Source organism: Ornithorhynchus anatinus, chromosome 8 (assembly GCF_004115215.2).
Source record: "Ornithorhynchus anatinus isolate Pmale09 chromosome 8, mOrnAna1.pri.v4, whole genome shotgun sequence".
In the NCBI taxonomy this organism is placed as follows: domain Eukaryota; kingdom Metazoa; phylum Chordata; class Mammalia; order Monotremata; family Ornithorhynchidae; genus Ornithorhynchus; species Ornithorhynchus anatinus.
The window spans coordinates 30,495,360-30,519,433 of record NC_041735.1 but is presented as its reverse complement, the minus strand read 5'-3'; the positions used below and the strand labels follow the sequence as shown (position 1 = coordinate 30,519,433).

General features: G+C 45.4%; 1 protein-coding gene, 1 long non-coding RNA gene and 1 pseudogene across 2 annotated transcripts; all 3 read right to left on the bottom strand.

Annotated features, from left to right (window-relative positions):
- Positions 1-1,365: 1,365 nt before the first annotated feature.
- LOC107547453 lies at positions 1,366-3,046 on the bottom strand (annotated as a pseudogene).
- Positions 3,047-3,084: 38 nt separating this feature from the next.
- LOC103166513 lies at positions 3,085-20,118 on the bottom strand. Its single transcript, XR_003761522.2, has 3 exons — positions 20,048-20,118; positions 19,534-19,660; positions 3,085-3,458 (listed from the first exon to the last, which is right to left on the bottom strand). It is a non-coding gene; the product is annotated as an uncharacterized LOC103166513 (long non-coding RNA).
- A 2,636-nt stretch (positions 20,119-22,754) lies between these two features.
- Positions 22,755-23,636, bottom strand: LOC114813778 (zinc finger protein 202-like). The gene is given in 2 exon segments (XM_029070708.2): positions 22,755-23,050; positions 23,053-23,636. Coding segments are annotated over 2 exon segments (516 nt in total). The 5' UTR covers positions 23,414-23,636; the 3' UTR covers positions 22,755-22,895.
- Positions 23,637-24,074: the final 438 nt, after the last annotated feature.

The following is a 24,074-nucleotide window of genomic DNA, read 5'->3' as shown; positions in this document are numbered from 1 at the left end:
ATGAGATTGAAAGATCAGAGTTGTTTCTTTGATAAATTCCGTAACAAACTCAAGGGCATTGAGAATTTCTCCTATCGTGAGATGATTAATCTCTGTCAGCATTTGGTCTGAGTATGGCTGAGACCAGCATGAACATCCCCAGCTGAAAGGTTTCCTCCTGCCCAGGCTGTCTCTGTCGTCCCTTTGGATAACAGGGAGCAGCAGTGCCAGGTTTTTTTTCCCCAATCCTTTACATTATGCTTGTTGACCATTACATTGCACTTTTTCTGCATAATGACCCAAATCTTCCAATTACAGTTTCATTGTATTCTACTCTTAGAAGACATCTTTTCCTGGTCCCTTCGGGTGTGTCAGTATTCAGTGTTAGCTTGGAGCCTATTTGTCTGGCTAGCTGTGATCAGAGGAAGTGATATGCCGAAAGGCATTAAGTATAACACATTACGCAAGGTGCAAACGGCACTCACCAGATTCACTTTTTCATAGTGTAAAATGTGCTAATCTATAATGGAACCATATGGAATACACAAAGTAAAACAAGTCAGTAGGATGCTGTGGTTAGAGAAGAAAGGCCCACAGCAATGGCTTATGCAGTCACTAGCTTTCCTGAGGTTGTATGAAGCCTCAGGCTGCAGGTGCTGTTGTCATTCCCACTTCAGTTGTGGAAAGGTTAGGGTGGGGCCTCTTTGATGATGCACAGGGAAGCTGGTACCAAGTCCTAGTGGTGAGGAGGGAAAACAATGTGCTCGGCCAAGGTGAGGGAGGCCAAGAGGTCATAGGTAGGTGAGACTGCATATATCAGATGTTTTGTTTGGCTCTGGAAGTGAAAAGGGGCCAAGAGAGCAGAGCAGTGGCTTTTATGCCCTGCTCAATGTACACAGGGCACGACAGGGGCAGGAAGAGAGTTCCTCAGCCATAGAGGAGATGGAGAGCTGAGAGGTGGCATTTCACTCAGCTGCAATGTACAAGGGAGACACAGAGTTCGAGGTTAGAAGAATGCCAAAATCCAGAACTCCAGAGCTCTTCCCTACCCCAATCCTATTGCCCCACTACCAACTTTGCACTTACAGAGGGGGTGGTGATGAGGTCTGTAATGGCAGTGTTTATTGTGTTGGAGCTGTGAAAGGGGAAATAGATGTTACAGCAGTGGGTACTAAAGAGGAATGGGGCACAGAAGGGCCCAAGTCATCTTAAGTCTAAAGGGAGCAGGAAAATTAGAAAGCTGAGGAAAGCTGAGGGAGGAGGACTAAGAAAAGAGAGAGGCAAGTAAGGGGTATGGGCAGGTCTAGCTTTACACTGCAAGACAGAAATGAGATCACATTCTTAATTTCTGAAGTTTTCAGAAGATCAAAATTCAATCATCTGATAAATAACAAGTTTAATCTTTGCTTATGCAAAATTAACAGAATCCCTTATACCCTTCTTTTCAGCCTGACTTCCCCTGTTAGCACAGAATTCCAAATCAATATGTTGCTCACACTTGGATTTGCACAAAAGCCTATGTGGACTACAGCCTTTCAAATATTCACTATAGGACTTCCCTTCATGTATGAATTCTCTTATGATGAGCAAGGTTTGAGTGTTGCTTGAAGTCTTTCCCACATTCACTACATTTGTAGAGTTTCTTGGCAGTATGGAGTTTTTTGTGCTCATTAAGGTGCGGGTGGTGAATGAAAGCTTTTTCATATTCATTGCAATTACAGGGTTTATCTCCAGTATGAATTGTCCTGTGTACTCTTAAGGAAGAAGTCTGTAAAGACGTTCCCACATGCATTATATTTACAGAATTTTCTTCAGTATGAACTACCTTATTTACTTTTAAAGATGAAGGGTCATTGAAGAGCTTCCCACATTCATTACAATTCTAGGGTCTTGCCCTAGTCTGAATTCTCTCATGAAAACATAAGTATGAGGATCAACCGAAGGCTTTCCCACATTCACTGCATTTGTATGGTTTCACACCGTATGAATTCTCATGTGTACACTCAGGCTGGAAGACTTATTAAAGGCTTTCCCACATCCATTACATTTGTACAGTTTCTCACCAGTGTGAATTCTCACATGCACTCTTAGGGAGGAAGAGTTCCTAAAGGCTTTCCCACATTCATTACAATTGTATGGTTTTTCTCCCATATGAGTTCTCAGAGGTACTCTTAGGGAAGAAGACTTGCTAAAGGCTTTTCAACATTCATTACATTTGTATGGTTTCACTCCAGTATGAGTTCTGATATGTTCTCTTAGGGAGGAAGAGTTGCTAAAGGCTTTCCCTCATTCATTATATTTGCATGGTTTCTTTCCAGTATGAACTCTCTTATATATACTTAAGCCTGAAGAGTATCCAAAGGCCTTCCCACATACATTGCACTTGTAGGATTTTTCTCCAGTATGAATTCTCTTGTGTACTTTTAGCTATGAAGCATTGCTAAAGGACTTCTCACATTCATTACAATTGTAGGCTTTCTCCTGAATGTGAACTCTCTGATGAATAATAAATTTTGAAGGTTTACTGAAGGCTTTCCCACATTCATTATATTTGTACTGTTTCTTTCCAGTATGGGTTTTCATATGTACTTTAAGGGAGAAAGAATTCCTCAAGGTTTTCCTATATTCATTACATTTGTATAGTTTCTTTCCATGTGAATCCTCATATGTTCTCTTAGGGAGGAATAGTTCCTAAAGGCTTGCCCATATTCATTACATTTGCATGGGTTCTTTCCAGTATGAACTCTCATATGCATACTTAGGCTTGAAGAGTACCCAAAGGCCTTCCCACATTCATTACAATTGTAGAGTTTCTCCTCAGTGTGAATTATCTGCTGAATAATCAATTTTGAAGGTTTACTGAAGGCTTTCCCCACATTCATTACATTTGTATCCATTTGTATCATTTCTTTCCAGTATGAGTTTTCATATGTACTTTTAGGGAGGAAGTATTACTCAAGGTTTTCCCATATTCATTACATTTGTATAGTTTCTCTCCAGTATGAGTACTTAGATGCTCTCTTAAGGAGGAAGAGTTCTTAAAGGCTTTCCCACATTGATTACACATGAATGGTATCTTCCCAGTATGAACTCTCATATGCTTCAGTAGGGATGATGAGTCAATATAGGCCTTTGCACATTGGTTACACTTGTAGGTTTTCTCTCCAGTATGAATTCTCTGATGTTCAGTAAGGCAGGGCTCCAGCTAGAGGGTTTTCCCACAATCACAGGATCTTGGTTCTGCGGTTTTTTTATGGATTTCCATAACATTTCTGAAATCACTATTCTGGGTAAGAAATTTCTTCTGTTTCCCTTTTCTCTGCTTTGCCATCCTGGTCTCATATTCAAATGTCTTTCCTCCCATAGAAGATATGGGAATACTTCGTCGAGAACCTTCCAATGACAGTCCATGAAAACCTGTCTGTTCATATATATCATGCTTCAGGCCAATTGACTCCATCTTAGTCCAGCTTTATGATCTAAAATAAAGACAATTCAAACATCAACATTGGAATGACCAAAGTAACAAACAGTTTACCCAAGCAAAAGCAGCTGGGTGCAACAGTAGGAGCTGGGCCTGGGCAAATTTCAAAGTAGGGTGTTTGAACCCAACAGTCAAATCAGGTTAAGAGGAAAAAAAATGGTAAAACAAACCGCAGCTAGAAGCAACCACAAGATGGGGAAAATCGAAAGACAGGGGAATTACTGGACACAACCAACCACAAGGTGATCAAAAAGTGATCTAAAGTGACATTTCAGTGTGGGAGGGAACATGCACAGTTGAAAGCTGAGAGATGTATATGGAAATTAGCTCTTTTAATGCACTAGCAATTAAAGAGGAAGTAAGGGTGGCATTGGGAGGCACAGAATAATAATAATAATAAGTAATGATAATAATGATGGCATTTGTTAAGTGCTCACTATGTTCATTCATTCATTCAATAGTATTTATTGAGCGCTTACTATGTGCAGAGCACTGTACTAAGCGCTTGGGATGAACAAGTCGGCAACAGATAGAGACAGTCCCTGCCGTTTGACGGGCTTACAGTCTAATCGGGGGAGACGGACAGACAAGAACAATGGCACTAAACAGCGTCAAGGGGAAGAACATCTCGTAAAAACAATGGCAACTAAATAGAATCAAGGCGATGTACAATTCATTAACAAAATAAATAGGGTAACGAAAATATATACAGTTGAGCGGACGAGTACAGTGCTGTGGGGATGGGAAGGGAGAGGTGGAGGAGCAGAGGGAAAAGGGGAAAATGAGGCTTTAGCTGCGGAGAGGTAAAGGGGGGATGGCAGAGGGAGTAGAGGGGTAAGAGGAGCTCAGTCTGGGAACGCCTCTTGGAGGAGGTGATTTTTAAGTAAGGTTTGAAGAGGGAAAGAGAATCAGTTTGGCGGAGGTGAGGAGGGAGGGCGTTCCAGGACCGCGGGAGGACGTGACCCAGGGGTCGACGGCGGGATAGGCGAGACCGAGGGACGGCGAGGAGGTGGGCGGCAGAGGAGCGGAGCGTGCGGGGTGGGCGGTAGAAAGAGAGAAGGGAGGAGAGGTAGGAAGGGGCAAGGTGATGGAGAGCCTTGAAGCCTAGAGTGAGGAGTTTTTGTTTGGAGCAGAGGTCGATAGGCAACCACTGGAGTTGTTTAAGAAGGGGAGTGACATGCCCAGATCGTTTCTGCAGGAAGATGAGCCGGGCAGCGGAGTGAAGAATAGACTGGAGCGGGGCGAGAGAGGAGGAAGGGAGGTCAGAGAGAAGGCTGACACAGTAGTCTAGCCGGGATATAACGAGAGCCTGTAGCAGTAAGGTAGCCGTTTGGGTGGAGAGGAAAGGGCGGATCTTGGCGATATTGTAGAGGTGAAACCGGCAGGTCTTGGTAACGGATAGGATGTGTGGGGTGAACGAGAGGGACGAGTCAAGGATGACACCGAGATTGCGGGCCTGCGGGACGGGAAGGATGGTCGTGCCATCCACGGTGATGGAGAAGTCTGGGAGCGGACCGGGCTTGGGAGGGAAGATGAGGAGCTCAGTCTTGCTCATGTTGAGTTTTAGGTGGCGGGCCGACATCCAGGTGGAGACGTCCCGGAGGCAGGAGGAGATGCGAGCCTGAAGGGAGGGGGAGAGGACAGGGGCGGAGATGTAGATCTGCGTGTCATCTGCGTAGAGATGGTAGTCAAAGCCGTGAGAGCGGATGAGTTCACCGAGGGAGTGAGTGTAAATGGAGAACAGAAGAGGGCCAAGAACTGACCCTTGAGGAACTCCAACAGTTAAAGGATGGGAGGGGGAGGAGGCTCCAGCGTAGGAGACCGAGAATGATCGGCCAGAGAGGTAAGAGGAGAACCAGGAGAGGACAGAGTCCGTGAAGCCAAGGTGAGATAAGGTATGGAGGAGGAGGGGATGGTCGACAGTGTCAAAGGCAGCAGAGAGGTCAAGGAGGATCAGAATGGAGTAGGAGCCACTGGATTTGGCAAGAAGGAGGTCATGGGTGACCTTAGAGAGAGCAGTCTCGGTAGAGTGGAGGGGACGGAAGCCAGATTGGAGGGGGTCTAGGAGAGAATGGGAGTTAAGGAATTCTAGGCATCGATTGTAGACGACTCGTTCTAAGATTTTGGAAAGGAAGGGTAGTAGGGAGATAGGACGATAACTGGAGGGGGAAGTGGGGTCAAGAGCGGGTTTTTTTAGGATGGGGGAGACGTGGGCATGTTTGAAGGCAGAGGGGAAGGAGCCCTTGGAGATTGAGTGGTTAAAAATAGAAGTTAAGGAAGGGAGGAGGGCAGGGGCGATGGTTTTAAGAAGGTGAGAGGGAATGGGGTCCGAGGCGCAGGTGGAGGGGGTGGCACTTGCGAGGAGGGAGGAGATCTCCTCTGAGGATACTGCAGGGAAGGATGGGAAAGTAGGGGAGGGGGTTGTTGGGGGGGAGGGGAGAGGCGGAGGGGTGACTTTGGGGAACTCAGACCTGATCGTGTTGATTTTCGTGAGGAAATAGGTGGCCAGATCATTAGGGGTGAGAGATGGGGGAGGGGGAGGAACAGGGGGCCTAAGGAGAGAGTTAAAGGTCCGGAACAATCGGCGGGGGTGACGGGCATGGGTGTCGACGAGGGAGGAGAAGAAGCTTTGCCTGGCGGAGGAGAGGGCAGAGTTAAGGCAGGAAAGGATAAATTTGAAGTGTGTGAGGTCGGCTTGGTGCTTGGACTTTCGCCAGCAGCGCTCAGCAGCTCGAGCATAGGAGCGTAGGAGGCGGACGGAGGAGGTGATCCAGGGCTGTGGGTTAGTGGAACGAGAGCGGCGGAGGGAAAGGGGGGCGAGAGAGTCGAGATGAGTAGAGAGGGTGGAGTTGAGAGCGGAGACCCGCTCGTCGAGAGTGGGAAGAGAGGACAGGGCGGCAAGGTGAGGCAAGATGCTATTGGAAAGACGGATGGGATCGAGAGAGCGGAGGTCTCTGTGGGGCAGTAGCGAAGATTTGCAGGGGGAGGGAGTGTGAGAGATGAGGCAGGTGAGAAGGTTATGGTCAGAGAGAGGGATTTCAGAGTTGGTGAGTGAGGAGATAGTGCAGCGGTAGGAGATGACGAGATCGAGGGTGTGACCGAGTCGGTGAGTGGGCGCGGTATGGTGGAGGAGGAGGTCGGCAGAGTCAAGAAGGGATAGCAGGGACCTCTAACTCCCAAGTCTGTGCTCTTTCCACTGAGCCATGCTGTTTCTCTGTAGGATGGTCTAGGGGAGGGAACTAATGAACAGTTAGGACAGAGAGAACCATGCAAAGAAACTGGAATGCAGAGCTGTTTAGGGTCAGCTTGTCAGTGGCGGTAGATTCTTCCATCACTTGCATGTGGCATGGTGGGGCTCCAATAAATGATTAAGCAATGTTCCAGAGACTCTGGACCACCTTCTCCGATTAAGCCTGAAAACAGTCACTCATCTCTCTGTTCACAAAGCATGAACACCAGTAAAGGTGGATTAAAGCTGGCGTCTTCTGTAGTTGTGGGAATGACCCTTCTAGAGAAACTGCTAAATTCACATTAGCTAGAAAATGGACAATTGCTGGGTCCTTGGGCGAGGGGTGGTCAATAGTTAGAAAGCCAAACATTTCTTTAAATTTTGTCCCCTGGGAACACTCTGTGTTCCCAATTACTTTTTTTCCAGCCAGGAAAGGATCATGGTTTTGAGGGACACTCTCTTGAGTGGGACTCTTTGTGATTCAATAAAATTTCCCTCTAAGAGATTTCCCTCTAAGAGTTCAAGGAAAGGCATCATATTGTGTTGGCTAAGGGCTGCATTGGAATTCCAGTGAGGGAGACACTAAGTTTCTTATATTAGAATCACGTATCAGGTTTGGATTTAAATTGTGTGTTACTGGACATGAGAATTTTAGTACAGCATTGTGACAGTTCCAAGATGGATTTCCATCTTTCTCCTCTCCCCCTAGATAATTCCCAAACCAGCAAATAGGACAACCAAAACGGACCACATTATAGAATAAAAGTGCTTGGCAAATTATCTGGAAGTTTCAGAGGAAATCAAAATGTTTAAGTATGGTTAGATTCTTAACTCTGGGTCCCTGGGACCAATCTAAATGAAAAGTCACAATCATTTTCAAGATGCTCTGTGCCAAGTCTCCCATTCTTACATTATTAGCCCCCATCACTCATGGCAACCCAGCTCGCTCTCTTCCTTCCTCCTAAGCTAACCTGTAGCAGCTTCTTCTCCCCTGTTCAGTCTCTGTCCCTTCACTCACTCTTGTTTAGGATCTGTCTCAGATGAACTGAACTAGTTAGGATACTCCTGATTATTGATGTTGGTTATGATAGTGGGCTTGCCCAGTTCAGGAAGAGGGGCTGGTTTGGAATCTATAGAGCAGGGCCCGGGGCTCGTGACACATAAACTGGCAATGAAGGAAGTTTTCATTTAGTACTTGTCTTGAGTGCCTGAGAGTAGGAGAAGCTAAATTCCCAGAGATGGACTCATGACAGAAAGATGTTTTTGGAACAGAATTCTTTCTTGGACTCAGTTTAGCTCTTACCTCAAAAGCCTCCTGATTGCCCAAGGCGATGCATGAGCCTGAGAAGCTGAGGAATGGGGAGGCAGCCAAGCCACCTCCTCTGTTCCCACATACACCCTCGGGAGGGAAAGTAATTGGCTGGGCCCTGAATGATCACTCCAGATGTTGGGAGGGCTGGCCTGAGAGCCAACAGGCAGTGGTAGCAGCCTAAGGCAGGGAGGGCTGGGATTCTTCTAGTGGGGACCCCATATCTTGCCTATTCCTGGCTTGCAACATCCAGAGGGCTTTAGGACTTTGTGGACATTATTAGGCATCTGAATTCTCCTACAGTGGTTCCAGGGGTCATTTTGGTTGGGAAAGGGGCTGAGGAGATGCTGGTCCATATCATGCTGACTAGTGTTGAGATGGATTCATTTTTCACCAACTTGGGTGGGTTGTGAGATTTAAGACCCTACGATGACAGTACAGGAGATAACTGGCTGCCCAGGAAATAAAAAATGTTTTCGAGAAATTCACAAACAAGGACTAGAGAGCAGGAAAGACCAAGGCTTGGAAAAAGAATCTTTTAAAGCTTATACAGTATCACATTACAGTCACGGCAGCAGAGAATCAGGGCAGCAGAATTTAAAAAAAACCGCAAAGCTTGCAAGCTACTTTTTTTTTCCCTTTCAAGAAGTTCCTTTTCAGTGTTGGCCTCGAATGTTCTCAATAGTACCATTTTTTCTTAATTAGAAAAGCTTTTGAGAGTTTGATTTTAGGAATGTTTCAGGACAAGCAAAAGGAAGCAGCAGCAACATGTCCTCACAAAACTTTGGGAGGAAGTGTTGACAGCATCCCCGTAAACCATTCACCACTCTCTTTGTTCCCAAACCACAGAGGTTGCCCCTCTCTAAGGACATCGGGGGTCCCATGATTCCCCCAGGGATGGACTTGGCCAGTGGCAGCCATATGAACTGTCCATCGCTCTCCTCTTCCCACTACCAAAGATGAATACAGTCTGTGGAACCCCCACTGTACTGTAAGGAAACTCCCCTTCATTCTTAATCAGTTTCTACCCCAGTCACTGCTACTCCTTGTCATCAATGAAACCCAGCTCTCCCCAGATGACACTGTGTCCCCTGACACTGTTTCCTAATGGGGATGCTTCATCTTTGTCCACTTCCAAAGACTCCCTGGAAAAGGGGGAGGGGTTGCTTTTCTTCTTGCCCCTCAATGCCATTTTCACACCACCCCTCAAACACAATCCCTCTTTTTCTATTCCTTTGAAACCCAGGTCACTGTCTTTACCACCAAATTCAACTACTAGTTACAGTCATCTACCACCTTTCAGGTCCCACCTCCAATTTTCAGAACCACTTTGATGCTTTTCTTGCTTTCCTTCTCTCCTTCTCTGTCCTTAACTGAGATTGGGCTCCCAGTCATGAATTTCTTCTCGACTGACTCATTTGACTTCACCAACCTCTAGCTCCACTCCACCTTACCTATTTGCCACTGGAACAGTTGCTTGATCTGAAAATCTCTAATCACTATGCAATATCTACTGTCTCTAACTCTGAAATCCCACTCTTGTTTGTTGGTTATGGCATTGAAGTGCTTCCTAGGTGTTGAGCACTGTTCTAAGCATTCTCCCACCAGAACCACCTGACCTGTCATCTCTCACACATCTCTACCCATAAGAGCTGTCCTGCTCCCTGCCTGCCGAGATCTCTTATCTCTTGACCCACTCTACTTACAGCAGGTCATCTTTCCCCATTTAGTTTCCCTATTCAAATTTCCCTCTCGACTCAAATCCTCACCTTCAACTACAGTTTCTCCACTGAATTCAACTCATTCACCCTCGTGTCCCTCCGCTGATCTTGAACCACTAACCCACAGGCCCAGGTCTTCTCCACATAATGCTTCCTTTCCTCTGTTCTTGTGCTGTGGAGAGCTTTTGATGGAAATCCAGACATCAGGCCAATCTCTCCATCTCAAACTCATCCTCACCTACTAAAATTCTGCCCTTCAACAATACTTCTCCTTTACTATTACTCCCTTATTGATTCTCCAACCATGCCACCCTTTTTATTGAAAAACTGAAACCATCATGCAAGAAGTCCACAAAATCTCCCTCCTCACCTCCGCAGACCAACTCTCTCTCATCCTTTTCAGCCATCTCTCAAGAGGTCATCTCCCATTTCATTCAATCAGTGGTATCGATTGAGCATTTATTACGTGCAGAGCACTGTATTAAGTGCCTGGGAGGGTACAATGCAGCAGAATTAGCAGTCACGAACCCTACCCATTCTGTATTATCTCTCAAAATCTACCCCTCCACCTGTGCCTCCAACTCCATCCCTTCGTACTTAACACACCTGCTCACATCCCTCTTCCCTCTCTGATCACCATCTTCAATCCCTCACCACTCTCCAATGGCTCCTTCCCCCCCTTTTCAAATATGATCTCCTATCTTAAAAAAACCCTCTCCGTGCCCACTGCACCTCTCAGTATTGTTCCACTGCCAAGCGCTTAGTACAGTGCTCTGCACATAGTAAGCGCTCAATAAATACTATTGAATGAATGAATAAATGAATGAATACCATTCTTCTTCTTCTTACTCCTCCCTGAATGAGTTGTTTACACCCCCGTGGCCTCCATTTCATCTCCTCTATCTCTCACCTCAACCCACTGCAATATGGCTTCCGTGTCCTCAACTCCACTGAAACTCTCTCTCCAAGATCACCATTATCCTCCTCCTTGCCTATTCTAACAGATTCCATCCTAATCCTCCTAGTCTGTTCAACTGCCTGACATTGTGGTCCAGCCCCATCTTCTGAAAATTTAAAAACAAACTTCATTTTTTATAGTATTTGTTAAGTGCTTACTATATGCCAGGCACTTTATCAATCAACTAACAGTATTTATTTAACACTTACTATGTGCAGAGCACTGTACTAACTACTTGGGAGGGTACAATATAACAGAAGCGGTAGGCATGTTCCCTGCCCACAAGCAGCTTACAGTCTAGAGGGGGATACAGACATTAATATAAATAAATTATGGATAGGTACATAAGTGCTGCAGGGCTGAGGGAAGGGTAAAGAGAGGAAATCTAAGTGCAGAGGTAACACAGGGGGAAAGGGAGAAAAGGAAATGAGGGGTTAGTTGGGGAAGACCTCTTGAAGATGTGCTTTTAATAATGCTTTCATAGTGGAGAGAGTGATCATCTCTCAAATATTAAGAGGGTTGGAATTCAAGCCTGGAGGCAGGATGTGGGCAAGAGGTTGGCAGTGAGTTAGACAAGATGGAGACAGTGAGTAGGTTAGCATTAGATAAGTGAAGTGAGAGGGCTGGATTGTAGTAGGGAATCAGGGAGGTAAGGTAGGGGGATGACAAGGTGATTGAGTGCTTTAAAGTTCATGTTAAGGAATTTTTGTTTGATGCGGAGGTAAACAGTGCTTGGATTAACATGGTAGTAGTTCAGAAGATTTTAGGGATGTTGTCAAAGTTGAATTGACAGGGATGTAGTGACACTGAATACATGGGTTGAATAAGAGAAATGAGTCGAGGATAATGCCAAGTTTATGGGCTTGTGAGACAGGTAAGATGGTAATGCTCTCTACCATGGGAAAATCAAGGGAAAGACATGGTTTGGGTGAGAAGACAAAGAGTCTTCCCCCTCCCTTCAGGCTTGCATCTCCTCCTGCCTCCAGGATGTCTCCACCTGGATGTCGGCCCACCACCTAAAACTCAACATGAGCAAGACTGAGCTCCTCATCTTCCCTCCCAAGCCCGGTCCTCTCCCAGACTTCCCTATCACCGTGGATGGCGCGACCATCCTTCCTGTCTCTCAGGCCCGCAGTCTCGGTGTCATCCTTGACTCGTCTCTCTCGTTCACCCCACACATCCTATCCGTTACCAAGACCTGCCAGTTTCACCTTTACAATATCGCCAAGATCCGCCCTTTCCTCTCCACCCAAACGGCTACCCTACTGCTACAGGCTCTTGTTATATCCCGGCTAGACTACTGTGTCAGCCTTCTCTCTGATCTCCCTTCCTCCTCTCTCGTCCCCCTCCAGTCTATTCTTCACTCCACTGCCCGGCTCATCTTTCTGCAGAAACGATCTGGGCATGTCACTGCCCTTCTTAAACACCTCCAGTGGTTGCCTATCAACCTCTGCTCCAAACAAAAACTCCTCACTCTAGGCTTCAAGGCTCTACATCACCTTGCCCCTTCCTACCTCTCCTCCCTTCTCTCTTTCTACTGCCCACCCCGCACGCTCCGCTCCTCTGCCGCCCACCTCCTCGCCGTCCCTCGGTCTCGCCTATCCCGCCGTCGACCCCCGGGCCACGTCCTCCCGTGGTCCTGGAACGCCCTCCCTCCTCACCTCCGCCAAACTAATTCTCTTCCTCTCTTCAAAACCCTACTTAAAACTCACCTCCTCCAAGAGGCCTTCCCAGACTGAGCTCCCCTTCTCCCTCTACTCCCTCTACTGCCCCCCCTTCACCTCTCCACAGCTTAACCCTCTTTTCCCCCCATTTCCCTCTGCTCCTCCCCCTCTACCTTCCCATCCCTTCAGCACTGTACTCGTCTGCTCAACTGTATATATTTTCATTACCCTATTGATTTTGTTAATGAAATGTACATCGCCTTGATTCTATTTAGTTGCCATTGTTTTACGAGATGTTCTTCCCCTTGACTCTATTTATTGCCATTGTTCTTGTCTATCTGTCTCCCCCGATTACACTGTAAGCCCGTCAAATGGCAGGGACCGTCTCTATCCGTTGCCGACTTGTTTATTCCAAGCGCTTAGTACAGTGCTCTGCACATAGTTAGCGCTCAATAAATACTATTGAATGAATGAATGAATGAATGAGTTCTGGTTTGGACACGTTAAATTTGAAGAATTGCCAGAATATTCAAGTAGAGATGTCCTGAAGGCAGGAGTACTGAACTAAGCACTCAAGTAGATATAAGCTAATCAGGTTGGACACAGTCCATGACACACAGTGGGCTTACTCTATTAATCCCCGTTTTTCAGATAAGGGACTCATTTTCTCAAGTTGCCAAGCTCCATTAAGTCTCCATAAAGAAACAACATGGCTTAGTGGAAAGACCACACACCAGGGAGTCGGAGGAACTGGGTTCTAATCTTGGTGCCACAACTTACATGTTACGTAACCCTGGGCAAGTCACTTAACTTTTCTGTGCCTCAGTACCCTTATCTGCAAAAAAAGGGATTTACCACATTCTCCCTCCAAATTAAGATTGTGAACCCCATGTGGAACCTGATTATTTTATTACAGTGCCTGGCACATAGTAAAAGCAGAACAAGGAGCTTGTAATAATGACTAGAGCATGGGCCTAGGAGTCAGAAGGATCTGGGTTCTAATTCTGGCTCTGCCACTCATCTACAGTGTGACCAAGGGCAAATCACTTAACTGCTCTGTGCCTCAGTTACCTCGTGTGTAAAATGGAGATAAGACCGTGAGCACCATTAGGGAAAAGGTCTGTTACCAACTTAATTTGCTTGTATCCACCCCAAGTGCTTAGTACAGGCCTGGCTCATAGCAAGCACTTAAATACCAATATGATTATTAATAATAAAATCATTATATATAATCATATAATTTAATTATATCATATAATTATTATATAATACATTGTTACATTATATATCATATAATATATAAATTATATGATAGAGATATTATAAGTGATATATTTATATGATGTGATTATTATTATTAATAATAATAAGGGTCACAACTATTATTATCCAAACTACCTCCCCTTGATGAGCAAACTTTGGACCTCAACACCATCATCTCTTCTGATCTAAACTAAACTCTTCACCGGTCTTGTACCTCTAACCCTGGGTTACCTCTACAGTAACTCTCCTTCACTTGTGTACATGAACTGTGCCCTGCTTCTGGAGGAAATCCATTTAGCAGGCAAATCTTGCTCACCTCAATCCATCCTTGTCACCTTTAACTTTGCCTCGCCTCCTCTCGGCAATATTATTTCTCCATCCTTATTGATACCCATGCCCATTGCCTTTGCTAGTAGTTTTGGGCATTTAACTACCCTCTCAAACCCCTCCTCTCTTGTTTCTAATGACCTGGCCACACACTTTATTTCTCCATCATTTCCCCTGCTCCTCTCTAGTCCCTCTTTCCTCGACTTGTCCCATCTTTCCCAGCAGTATCTCAAGAAATCTCCAACTTATTCTAAATCTACCCCCTCCACCTGTGCCACCGAACCCAATCCTTCACAACTTACTACACCCTTCCTTACCTCCCTGACGTTGACCTTCAAATGACTTCTTCCCCACTGCTTTCAATTATGCTTATGTACCCCCTTCATCCTTGACCCCTCGACTCCCCCCAGTTATTGCCACATCTCCTTCCTACCGGAGTACTCCAAACTCCTGTGAGTGAGTTGTCTATCCACTGCCTCCACTTTTTCCTCCAAATCTCTCCTTGACACCCTTCAATCTGGCTTCTCCCTGTTTATTCCACAGAAACCACTCTCTCAAAGGTCACCACTGAGCTCCTTGACAAATCTAATGATCTCTATTACACTCTAATCCTCCTCAACTTCTCAGCAGCCTTTGACACTGTCGACCAATCCCTCCTCTAGTTCATATTCACTTTCAAAAGGACAGAAATGGGGGAGGCGAGGTAGAGGTTGTCAAGTGCTCCCTGAAGCAGCCTTTGACTGTCTATTTTGAGGAAGATAAATAGGAAAGTATGTCAAGTCAGACGGCTGATCAGGGACACAGAAGTCGACCACCATTTGAACTCTGGACTAAAAAGACTCTACAGGTCTTCTCCTCTTTAGAATAACAATTGTAGAATGGTCTAATCTCTTTTTATGCTTAAAGATGAAATGAACATCATTTGGTGGTCCTTTTATAAAGGGGAGTGACATTTATCTCTGGTATCTTTGTATATTAGCTGCCTCTTTAGGCAACATGATGCATTAAAGTCTCCGTCTTTCTCAAATTAGATGGCTGCATACCTGACTCACAACTAATTCTCTTCCCCTCTTCAAAGCCCTACTTAGAGTTCACCTCCTCCAAGAGGCCTTCTCATACTGAGCTTCCCCTTTACCCTCTGCTCCCTCTGCTGTCCCTCTACCCCTCCTTCACCTCCCCTCAGCTAAGCCCCCTTTCCCCCCCTTTCCCTCTGCTCCTCCCCATCTCCCTTCCCCTCCCCTCAGCACTGTGCTCGTCCACTCAATTGTACATGTTTTTTATTACCCTATTTATTTTGTTAATGAGATGTACATCACTTTGATTCTATTTATTGCTATTGTTTTAATGAGATGTCCATCCCCTTCATTCTATTTATTGCTATTGTTTTTGTCTGTCTGTCTTCTCCGATTAGACTGTAAGCCTGTCAATGGGCAGGGACTGTCTCTATCTGTTGCTGATGTGTACATTCCAAGAGCTTAATATAGTGCTCTGCACATAGTAGGCGCTCAATGAATACTATTGAGTGAATGAATGAATGAATGAATGAACTATTATCTGACCTGGGTTTCACTGACACTGATCTCTCCTGGTTCTCCTCCCATCTCTCTAGCCTGCTCATTCTCAATCTTTTGTGTGCTCCTCCTCCTTCCTCACCCATAACTGCAAATCCCTCAGGGTTCCATTCTGGGTCCCCTTCTACTCTTCATCTACACCCACTCCCTTAGAGAACTCATTCACTGCCCCGGCTTAAACTACCTCCTCTATGTGAATGCTTCCCAAATCTACATCTCCAGCCCTTACCTCTCTCCTTCCCTGCAGTCTCACCTTTCCTCCTGCCTTCTAGATATTTCTACTTGGATATCCCACCAACACCCCAATAACAGTTCCAAAAGAGAAGTCCTCATCTTCCCAACGAAGCCCTCTCCTCCCACTAACTTTACTGTCACTGTAGAGAGCACCAATTCCCTGTCTCACTAGCCCCTAACTTTGACTCATCTCTTCCATTCAAACTATATATTGGATAGGTCACCAAATCCTCTCAGTTCAACCTTCATAACCACTAAAACACACCATTTCCTCTCTATCCAAACTGCTACCAATTTAATCAAAACACTTAGCCTATCCAGTCTTCATTACTGCAATAATAATAATAATAATAATGGTATTTGTTAAGCGCTATGTGTCAAGCGCCGTTCTAAGTGCTGGGGTAGATATAAGGTAATCAGGTTGTCCCACATGGGGCTCACAGTCTTAACCCCCATTTTACAGATGAGGAAACTGAGGCATAGAGAAGCTAAGTGACTCGCCCAAGGTCACACAGCAGACAAGTAACAAAGACAGCATTGGAACCCATGACCTTCTGACTCCCAGGCCTGTGCTCTATCCACTACGCCATGCTGCATGCTGCCATCAGCCTCTTGACTGATCCCCCGCCTCCTGTCTCTCGCACTCCAGTTCATACTTCAATCTGCTGGCAGAATCATTTTTCTAAAAATGTTCAGTCCATGTTTTCCCACTCTTCAAGAATCTCTAGTAGATACCCATCTACCTCTACATCAAATACAAACCCCTTACCATTGGCATTAAACTACTCCCTCCTCGACTGTCCCATCTTTCCCAGGAGTATCTCAACATTATCCCCACCTTACCTCGCTGATTTCCTATTACAACTCGACTCTCACACTTTGCTCCTCTAACACCAATCACTCACTGCACCTCTATCTCTTTTATCTCACTGTTGACCCCTTGCTCATGTCCTCCCTCTTGCCTGGAACTCCCTCCCAGTTCATATGTGACAGATGATCATGCTTCCCACCTTCAAAGTCTTATTAAGATCACATCTCCTCCAACAGGACTTCCCTGGGCCCTCATTTTCCCCAGTACCTCTAATCCCTCTCCTTTCTACAACACCCTGAATACTTGAATTTGTACCTTCAATGCAATTCACCCTCAGCTCCATAACATTAATGTAGATATCCATAATTTATTTTAATGTCTGTCTTCTCCTGCTCTAGCCTATAAGCTTGTCTTTCAACTTTATTATATTGTACTCCCTCAACCACTTAGAACAGCATTCTTCATTCAGTAATCTCTCAAGAAATATGATTGGTTGATTGACTGCCACTTCTATTAGGGTAAATCAGTATGTCCAGCCCAGCCCGCTCACTATGTTCCTCTAATGCCAGTTTACTCACTGGGCTCAATCTCATCCATCTCACCGCTGACCCCTTTCCCACTCCCTCCCCCTCCATAAACCCCAGATCACCATTCTCTTCACCTCTTCTCTTCTCTTTTCTCTTCAGAGAAGCAGCGTGGCTCAGTGGAAAGAGCACGGGCTTTGGACTCAGAGATCATGGGTTCGAATCCCAGCTCTGCCACTTGTCAACTGTGTGACTTTGGGCAAGTCACTTAAATTCTCTGTGCCTCAGTTACCTCATCTGTAATATGGGGATTAAGACTGTGAGCCCCATGTGGGACAACCTGATTCCCTTGTGTCTACCCCAGCGCTTAGAACAGTGCTCTGCACATAGTAAGCGCTTAACAAATACCAATATTATTATTATTATTATTCACCATTACTAAGCGTTACTAAAGTCACATCTCCTACAAGACTCCTTCCCTGATTAAGCCCTCTTTTTCTAGCTCAATATCCCTTCTGAGTCATCTATGCACTTTAAACTGTGACCTTTGGACATTTGCAATTTGCCCTTCACCAATCCCTTAGCACTTATGTGGAGAAGCAACACGTGGGGAAGAAGCATGGCGTAGTAGACAGAGCACGGGCCTGGGAGTCATGGGTTCTAATCCCAGCTCTGCCACTTGTCTGTTGTGTAACCTTGGGTAAGTCACTTCACTTCTCTGGGCCTCAGTTACCTCATCTGGAAAATGGGGATTAAGATTGTGAGCCCCATGTGGGTCATGGACTGTGTCCAACTTGATTACCTTATATCTACTCTAGCACTTAGAACAGTGCCTGGAATATAGTAAGCACTTAACAAATATCAGTATTATTATTATGTACATATCTTTAAATTATAGATTACAAGTTACTTATTTATTCATATTAATGTCTGTCTCCCCCACTAAACCGTAAGGGAATGTTTCTGCTAATTCTGTTGTATTGTAGTCTCCCAAGCACTTAGTACAGTGCTCTGTGCATGGTAAGTGCTCTTTTCCAAGAGGTCTTCCTTATCTTAGGAAGGTTTACCCTCTATTCCTCTGCTCTCTCTCCCTTTTGGGTTGTCTGTACACTGGGGTTTGTACCCTTTAAGCCCTTGATATTTATCCTACCCTCAAACAATTATATTTTTTGAGCATTTATTCATTCATTCATTCAATAGTATTTATTGAGCACTTACTATGTGCAGAGCACTGTACTAAGCGCTTGGGATGAACAAGTCGGCAACAGATAGAGACAGTCCCTGCCATTTGACGGGCTTACAGTCTAATCGGGGGAGACGGACAGACAAGAACAATGGCAATAAATAGAGTCAAGGGGAAGAACATCTCATAAAAACAATGGCAACTAAATAGAATTTACTGCATGCAGAGCACTGTACTAAGGGCTTGGGACAGTACAGTATGACAGAACTGGTAGACACTTTCCCTGTCCACAATGAGTTCAGAGAAGACAGACATTAATGTAAATAAATCAATTACATATATGTATAGAAGTGCTGTGGGACTGAGGAAGGGGTGAATAAAGGATGCCAATCTAAGTGCAAGGGAAACACAGAAGGGAGTGGGAGAAGAGGAAATGAGGGCTTAGTCACAGAAAGCATCTTGGAGGAGATGTGTGATTGTTTATTGGATATGAAGAGGAAGGACGTTCCAAGCCAGAGGCAGGATGTGGATAAGAGGTTGGCAGCAAGATAGACGAGATTGGGGTACCATAAATAGGTTGGCACTAGAGGAGTCAAGTATATGGGCTGTGTTCTAGTAGGAAAGCAGTGAAGTAAGGTGGGGGGGACAAAGTGATTGAATGGTTTAGAGCCGAAGATAAGGAGTTTCTGTTTGATGCATTGGTGGATAGGCAACACTGGAGGCTTCTGAGTGGGGAAAAATGGACTAAACATATTTGTAGAAAAATGATCCAGGCAGCATTGTGAAGTATGGACTACACTGGGGAGAGACAGGAGGCAGGGAGGTCAGCAATGACTCTGATAATAGCAATCAAAGCAGGACAGGATAAGTGTTTGGATTAACACTGTAGCAGTTTGGATGGAGGAGAATGTACAGATTTTAGTGATATTGTTAAGGTAGAACTGACAGTACTTAGTGATAGATTATGTGGGTGGGATAAGAGAGATGACTCAAGGATAATACCAAGGTTACAGGCTTGAGAGACAGGAAGGATGGTGGTGCTGCTTACAGTGATAGCACTCAGCCCCTCAGCACTTAGGTACATATCCATAATTTCTTTTAATGTCTAACTTCACCTCTAGACTGTAAGTTTCTTATAGGCAGCAAACTTGCCTACTAATTTTGTTGTATTGGACTCTCCCAGCCATTTAGTACAGTGCTCTGTACATAGTAAGTGCTCAATAAAAACCATTGATGAAGATGATGATTAAACATCATTGATAGACTGAGTACCTACCCAGTGAAGTGAGGTTCCTGTAATTTTCCAGCATCGTTTCCTGATACAAGTTGAGCTAGTCAAAGTCCAGAAGCTGCCCCTCTTGGCAGGTGAAGGCCACTGCCACATCTTCAAATGTCACCAATCCCTGAATGCCATGAGGTTTCCAGTCAGTTCCCAGAGCTCCAGAAACCAGCCCATTATTCATACTTGCAGTGAAGAGGGATACCTGCCAGCAAGAGGGCTGGAGGCAGTGGGAGAGTATATTGCAATTCCAGGGGCCACATTGTGGAAAGGAGAGTGTGGAGAGGGGAGGAAGGTTTGTGAGGTGCAGCAAAAGAGAAAAACAAAGGTTGAGTGGCAATAGGAATATGGAATACAGCAGAACACTGTTTATCCTGGGCAGAGGAGATGAGGGGCTGGGAAGGAGGGGGAAAGGGGGAGATTCCTGTCGGGCAGTTTGCTGAAGTTCCAAGAGGGTAAGAAGTAAGGCCATGTTTGTGCAAAAGCAATAGGGACTCAGGAAAGAACTCACCTGAGCCCTGACTTTCTGAGGTTCAGGTGCCATTGCCTGATGAACTGGGCTCACCTCTTGGGGAAGAGCAGGCAAAGCTGATGGAAGAGAAGAAAAATCATTGAATACCTCTAGTTCAACATCCTGAATTCCCTGAGAACCAGACCTGTGAATTCCTACCCACCTAAGATGTGCAGATGCAACAGAAGGAAAACTAAGGGGAGGTAACCCACTAATAAGGAAGAACATGGAATGGGTAACGATTAGATATAAAGCTCTATGAATCGGCAGCAAAGAGGTGAAAACTAGAGCTATGTGAGCTAAATAACTCTCCAGGAAGTGATTGCATGAGGAGAAAAGTTGAGGACCCAGGTCTGAACCTTGGACTCCCCTCTGGGGCCCTACTCTCCGCATTCCCCACTAAAGGAAGGGGAAGCAGATACAGAGGAAGTCATAAGAAAGGTATTAACAGAACCAGGAGAAAACTGTGTCTGAGGGTGAGTCTACCAGAATGACTATGAAAGGGGGAGTACGCAATAGAATCCAAGGTAGCAGAGCAGTCCATATGGGTTAGAATGAGAAAATACCGTAAATACCATTTAGGGGATAAAAAGAAAAAAAGAAAAGCCATTGGTTTTGGCCAACCACTGATTGGTGAACTTAGAAAGAGTTGATTTTATAGAGCAGTGAAGATAAAAGCTCACTGAAGCAGGGTGGTCTAGCAGATACACCATGGGCCTGGGAGTCAGAAAGACCTGGGTTTTAATCCTGACTCCACCACTCGTCTGCTGCGTGACTCTGGGCAAGTCACTTAGCTTCTTTTTCTGTGTTTCAAAAGCTTCATCTGCAAAGTGGGGATTAAGGAGGTGAGACCTATGTGGGACATGGACAGTGTCCAACCTGATTATCTTCTATCTACTCCAGCACTTAGTACAGTGCCTGGGACACAGTGAGTACTTAATGAATACCATAAAAAAAGATAAACTGTGGGATGTCCCTGAAGGAGTTTGTGGAGAGAATGTTTGTAGAGAGCAAGTGTAAAGAATGCAACTAAAGAACAAGAAGTGGAGAGGAAGAGGACTTTGTGCTGTCAGTTATGCCTCAGGACAAAGATTTTGAGACACTGTACACTCACATATCAATCCAGAGTGTCAAAGTAGCCAATAGCCCGATTAAATATAAATTACTGTCAGTAAGGTTTGCCAAACAAAAAACTTCACAAGGATTTCAAACCCAATGTGATTTCCCAGCTAGAGAAAGTGAAAAACCCTTCAAGCATCCTGCACAGGTGAGTGCAAAAGTTAAGAAGCAGCTTGGCTTAATGGAAAGAGCAGGGGCCTGGAAGTTAGAGGACCTAAATTCTAATCTTAGCGCTGCCAAATGTCTGCTGTGTGATCATGGGCAAATCACTTCACTTCTCTGTGGTTCAATTTCCTCATCTGTATAATGGGGATTCCTCCCCTCCTACTTAGACTTTGAGTCTTAAATGGGACAGGAACAGTATAGTATCCAGTGTGATTAACTTGTACCTACCCCAGTACCTAGAATAATAATTGACACATGTAAAAGCTTAACAAATGCCATCCAAAAAAATTAAAATGCAATTTTTTCCACTAAAAAACACCTTATGACATCCATTCCTGTAATCCTGGAGGGTACAAAGTAGGACACCTGAAATGGTCAGAGACAAGGCACAGCTTCTGTACAAGGACAGATTGAAGAGATTAGGACACTGTCCTCTTGCGTGAGGACCAAAATTTGAGGGAAAGGAAGATTAATGCCCCAGTGAAATACGTGAGATTGAGAGTTTGGAGATGACAATGGAACAAGCAGCTGACTCTGAATGAGGGACTGATGAAATAAGAGACAGTAGTCAAATAAGAAACCATTATAGCAGGTACTGTACCCAGTATTCATTTATTCATTAGTTTATTCATTTATTCATTCATTTATTCATTCATTCATTAAGCACTTACTGTGAGCAAAGCACAGTATTAAGCACTTGAGAGAGTAAAATATAACAACAGACACATTCCCTGTCCACAACAAGCTTACAGGCTAGAGGGATGAGCTGACAGTCTAGTTAAATAGTGAAGTATGACACCTGGAGCTGAATGGAATCACAAACTCTGTACCTTCTGGTGAGGAGCCAATATGAGGAGGCATTTTGCCACTCCCAAGGACACAGCTTTGGACATAGGATTGGAAACACTTCCCAATCAGACACACAGTCTGGGACCTGGGGACAAGGAAGAGTTGGATGGTGAGAAAAGATCTCCGGATGTCAAATTTAAGATCTCATACTCAAAAATCACATGCAACAATTCCAAACCCAGGTCAACAAGAGGTACAACCAAAGACTCACTCTCTGTCAGAAGGACAGAGTGGAAGGTGGCAAAAAGACATGACTAGGAATGACTGGAAATGGAAGACAAGGAGCCTTTTCCCTGTCCCTCGCATTTTTCTCTTGCCCCTGCTTCTAATCTATCCTTCTGATTCTGCAGCTATTTCCTTCATATGCCCAAATAGTGACTGAACAATGATATTAACCAGAGTGAGAGCCAGGGCCAATCACTGGACTTGGATAACAGCAGGCGAGAAAGTGTCCTCTGATCCCTATAGTGAGGCCCCCACAAAACCTAGAGGAAAAGAGAACCAGAGTGGGCACATCTGTAAGCCCCTTCTAGTCTGTAAGCTCCTCATGGGCAGCAATCAGGTCTACCAACTGTGTTGTATTGTACTCTCCCAAGCACTTAGGACAGTGCTCTGCCCACCCCAAGTGCTCAACAAATGCCATAGATTAACTGATGAGTGAGGCAATGTAACCTTGTCTTAGCCATGCCAAACATTACAGAAACCTCAGCTTCACCTATCTGAAATTTTCCTCCTTTACTAATTGTTCCGGTCCATCTAAATCGTTCTGCAAATCCTCCACCAGTGTCACCACCTCCTTTTCACTTTGCAGTCGCTGTATCCACACCCACGTCTGGATCTCTCCAGGCAGGATGGTCAGAAATTGCTCCAGACCAGCAATTCCAGGATCTGTTCCTTCGTGTGTTTCCCTGGTAACAGCCACTGATGGCAGAGCTCACGGAGTTGGTTCAGAGCCTCCCAGGGTCTGGATGCTTCCGGGCAGCGGAACCACCAGAAGTCCTGGTGGCAGAACTCTCTGTTCCCAAGTTGGCTGGATTCGGTCCCCGGGGTCCAGTCCTCCTCTACGTTTGGTATCGGAAGCCTTTCCTTCTCCTTGGATGCCTGGACCTGGGGCCTGAGAGCCACAACCCACCTCAATTTTGCAGTCATTGACTTTGGTCCATGTGCAAGGTCACTCCAACTTGGGGCTGCTTTGTGTACCTCAACCATTCTCTGCCCACAATGGCTGGGCATTTTCCTGATGTTTCTCTTCAGGAATGCCGGGGAGAGAGGGTAACTTCCTTAAAGAAATCACAGGCACAAACAAAGGTTGGGGACAGGGGGCGGTGGGCTCAGAATTCCCATTCATGCCCCACCGGGGAGTAATTTTCTACAACTTAACCAGATCCCAGAAGGAATCAGGGCTGGTATCAGATACAGAGCCAAGTAAGCTGGCACTTCAGGATGGCAGGCATTGGGGGTTGGATTGCACGCTTCCCACCACCCCCATGGTGGCCATCACCTCGGAAATCAAGGCAGCACTTTGTAGCAGACCCCTTTCGGAGAACCACCACTCATGAAGTCACCACTCCACAACCTTCCCTCAGCATATGTGTGGCAGGTATTTTTAGTTTTGATATATGGATCCTCCACTACTCCATCCTCAGGAAAAAAAGGAGTCTTTCTAAAGGTTTGATTTTTCAAGCACTGGGGAGCTGTTCCCCCCCTGCATCTCCTTCCCTCTTACTTCCTCAAGCTCCAGGGGCACGAGGGGCTATTTGATTTGGGAGGGGTGAAAGAGAGCTCAGAGATTGCTCTATATCACAGGTAAGCCTTCAGGCAGCCTGAGGAGGCAGTCTGGGCTCAACTTTCCCCACCCCAGGACAAGCAGGGCTTAGCTCTTGCCACCTGAAAA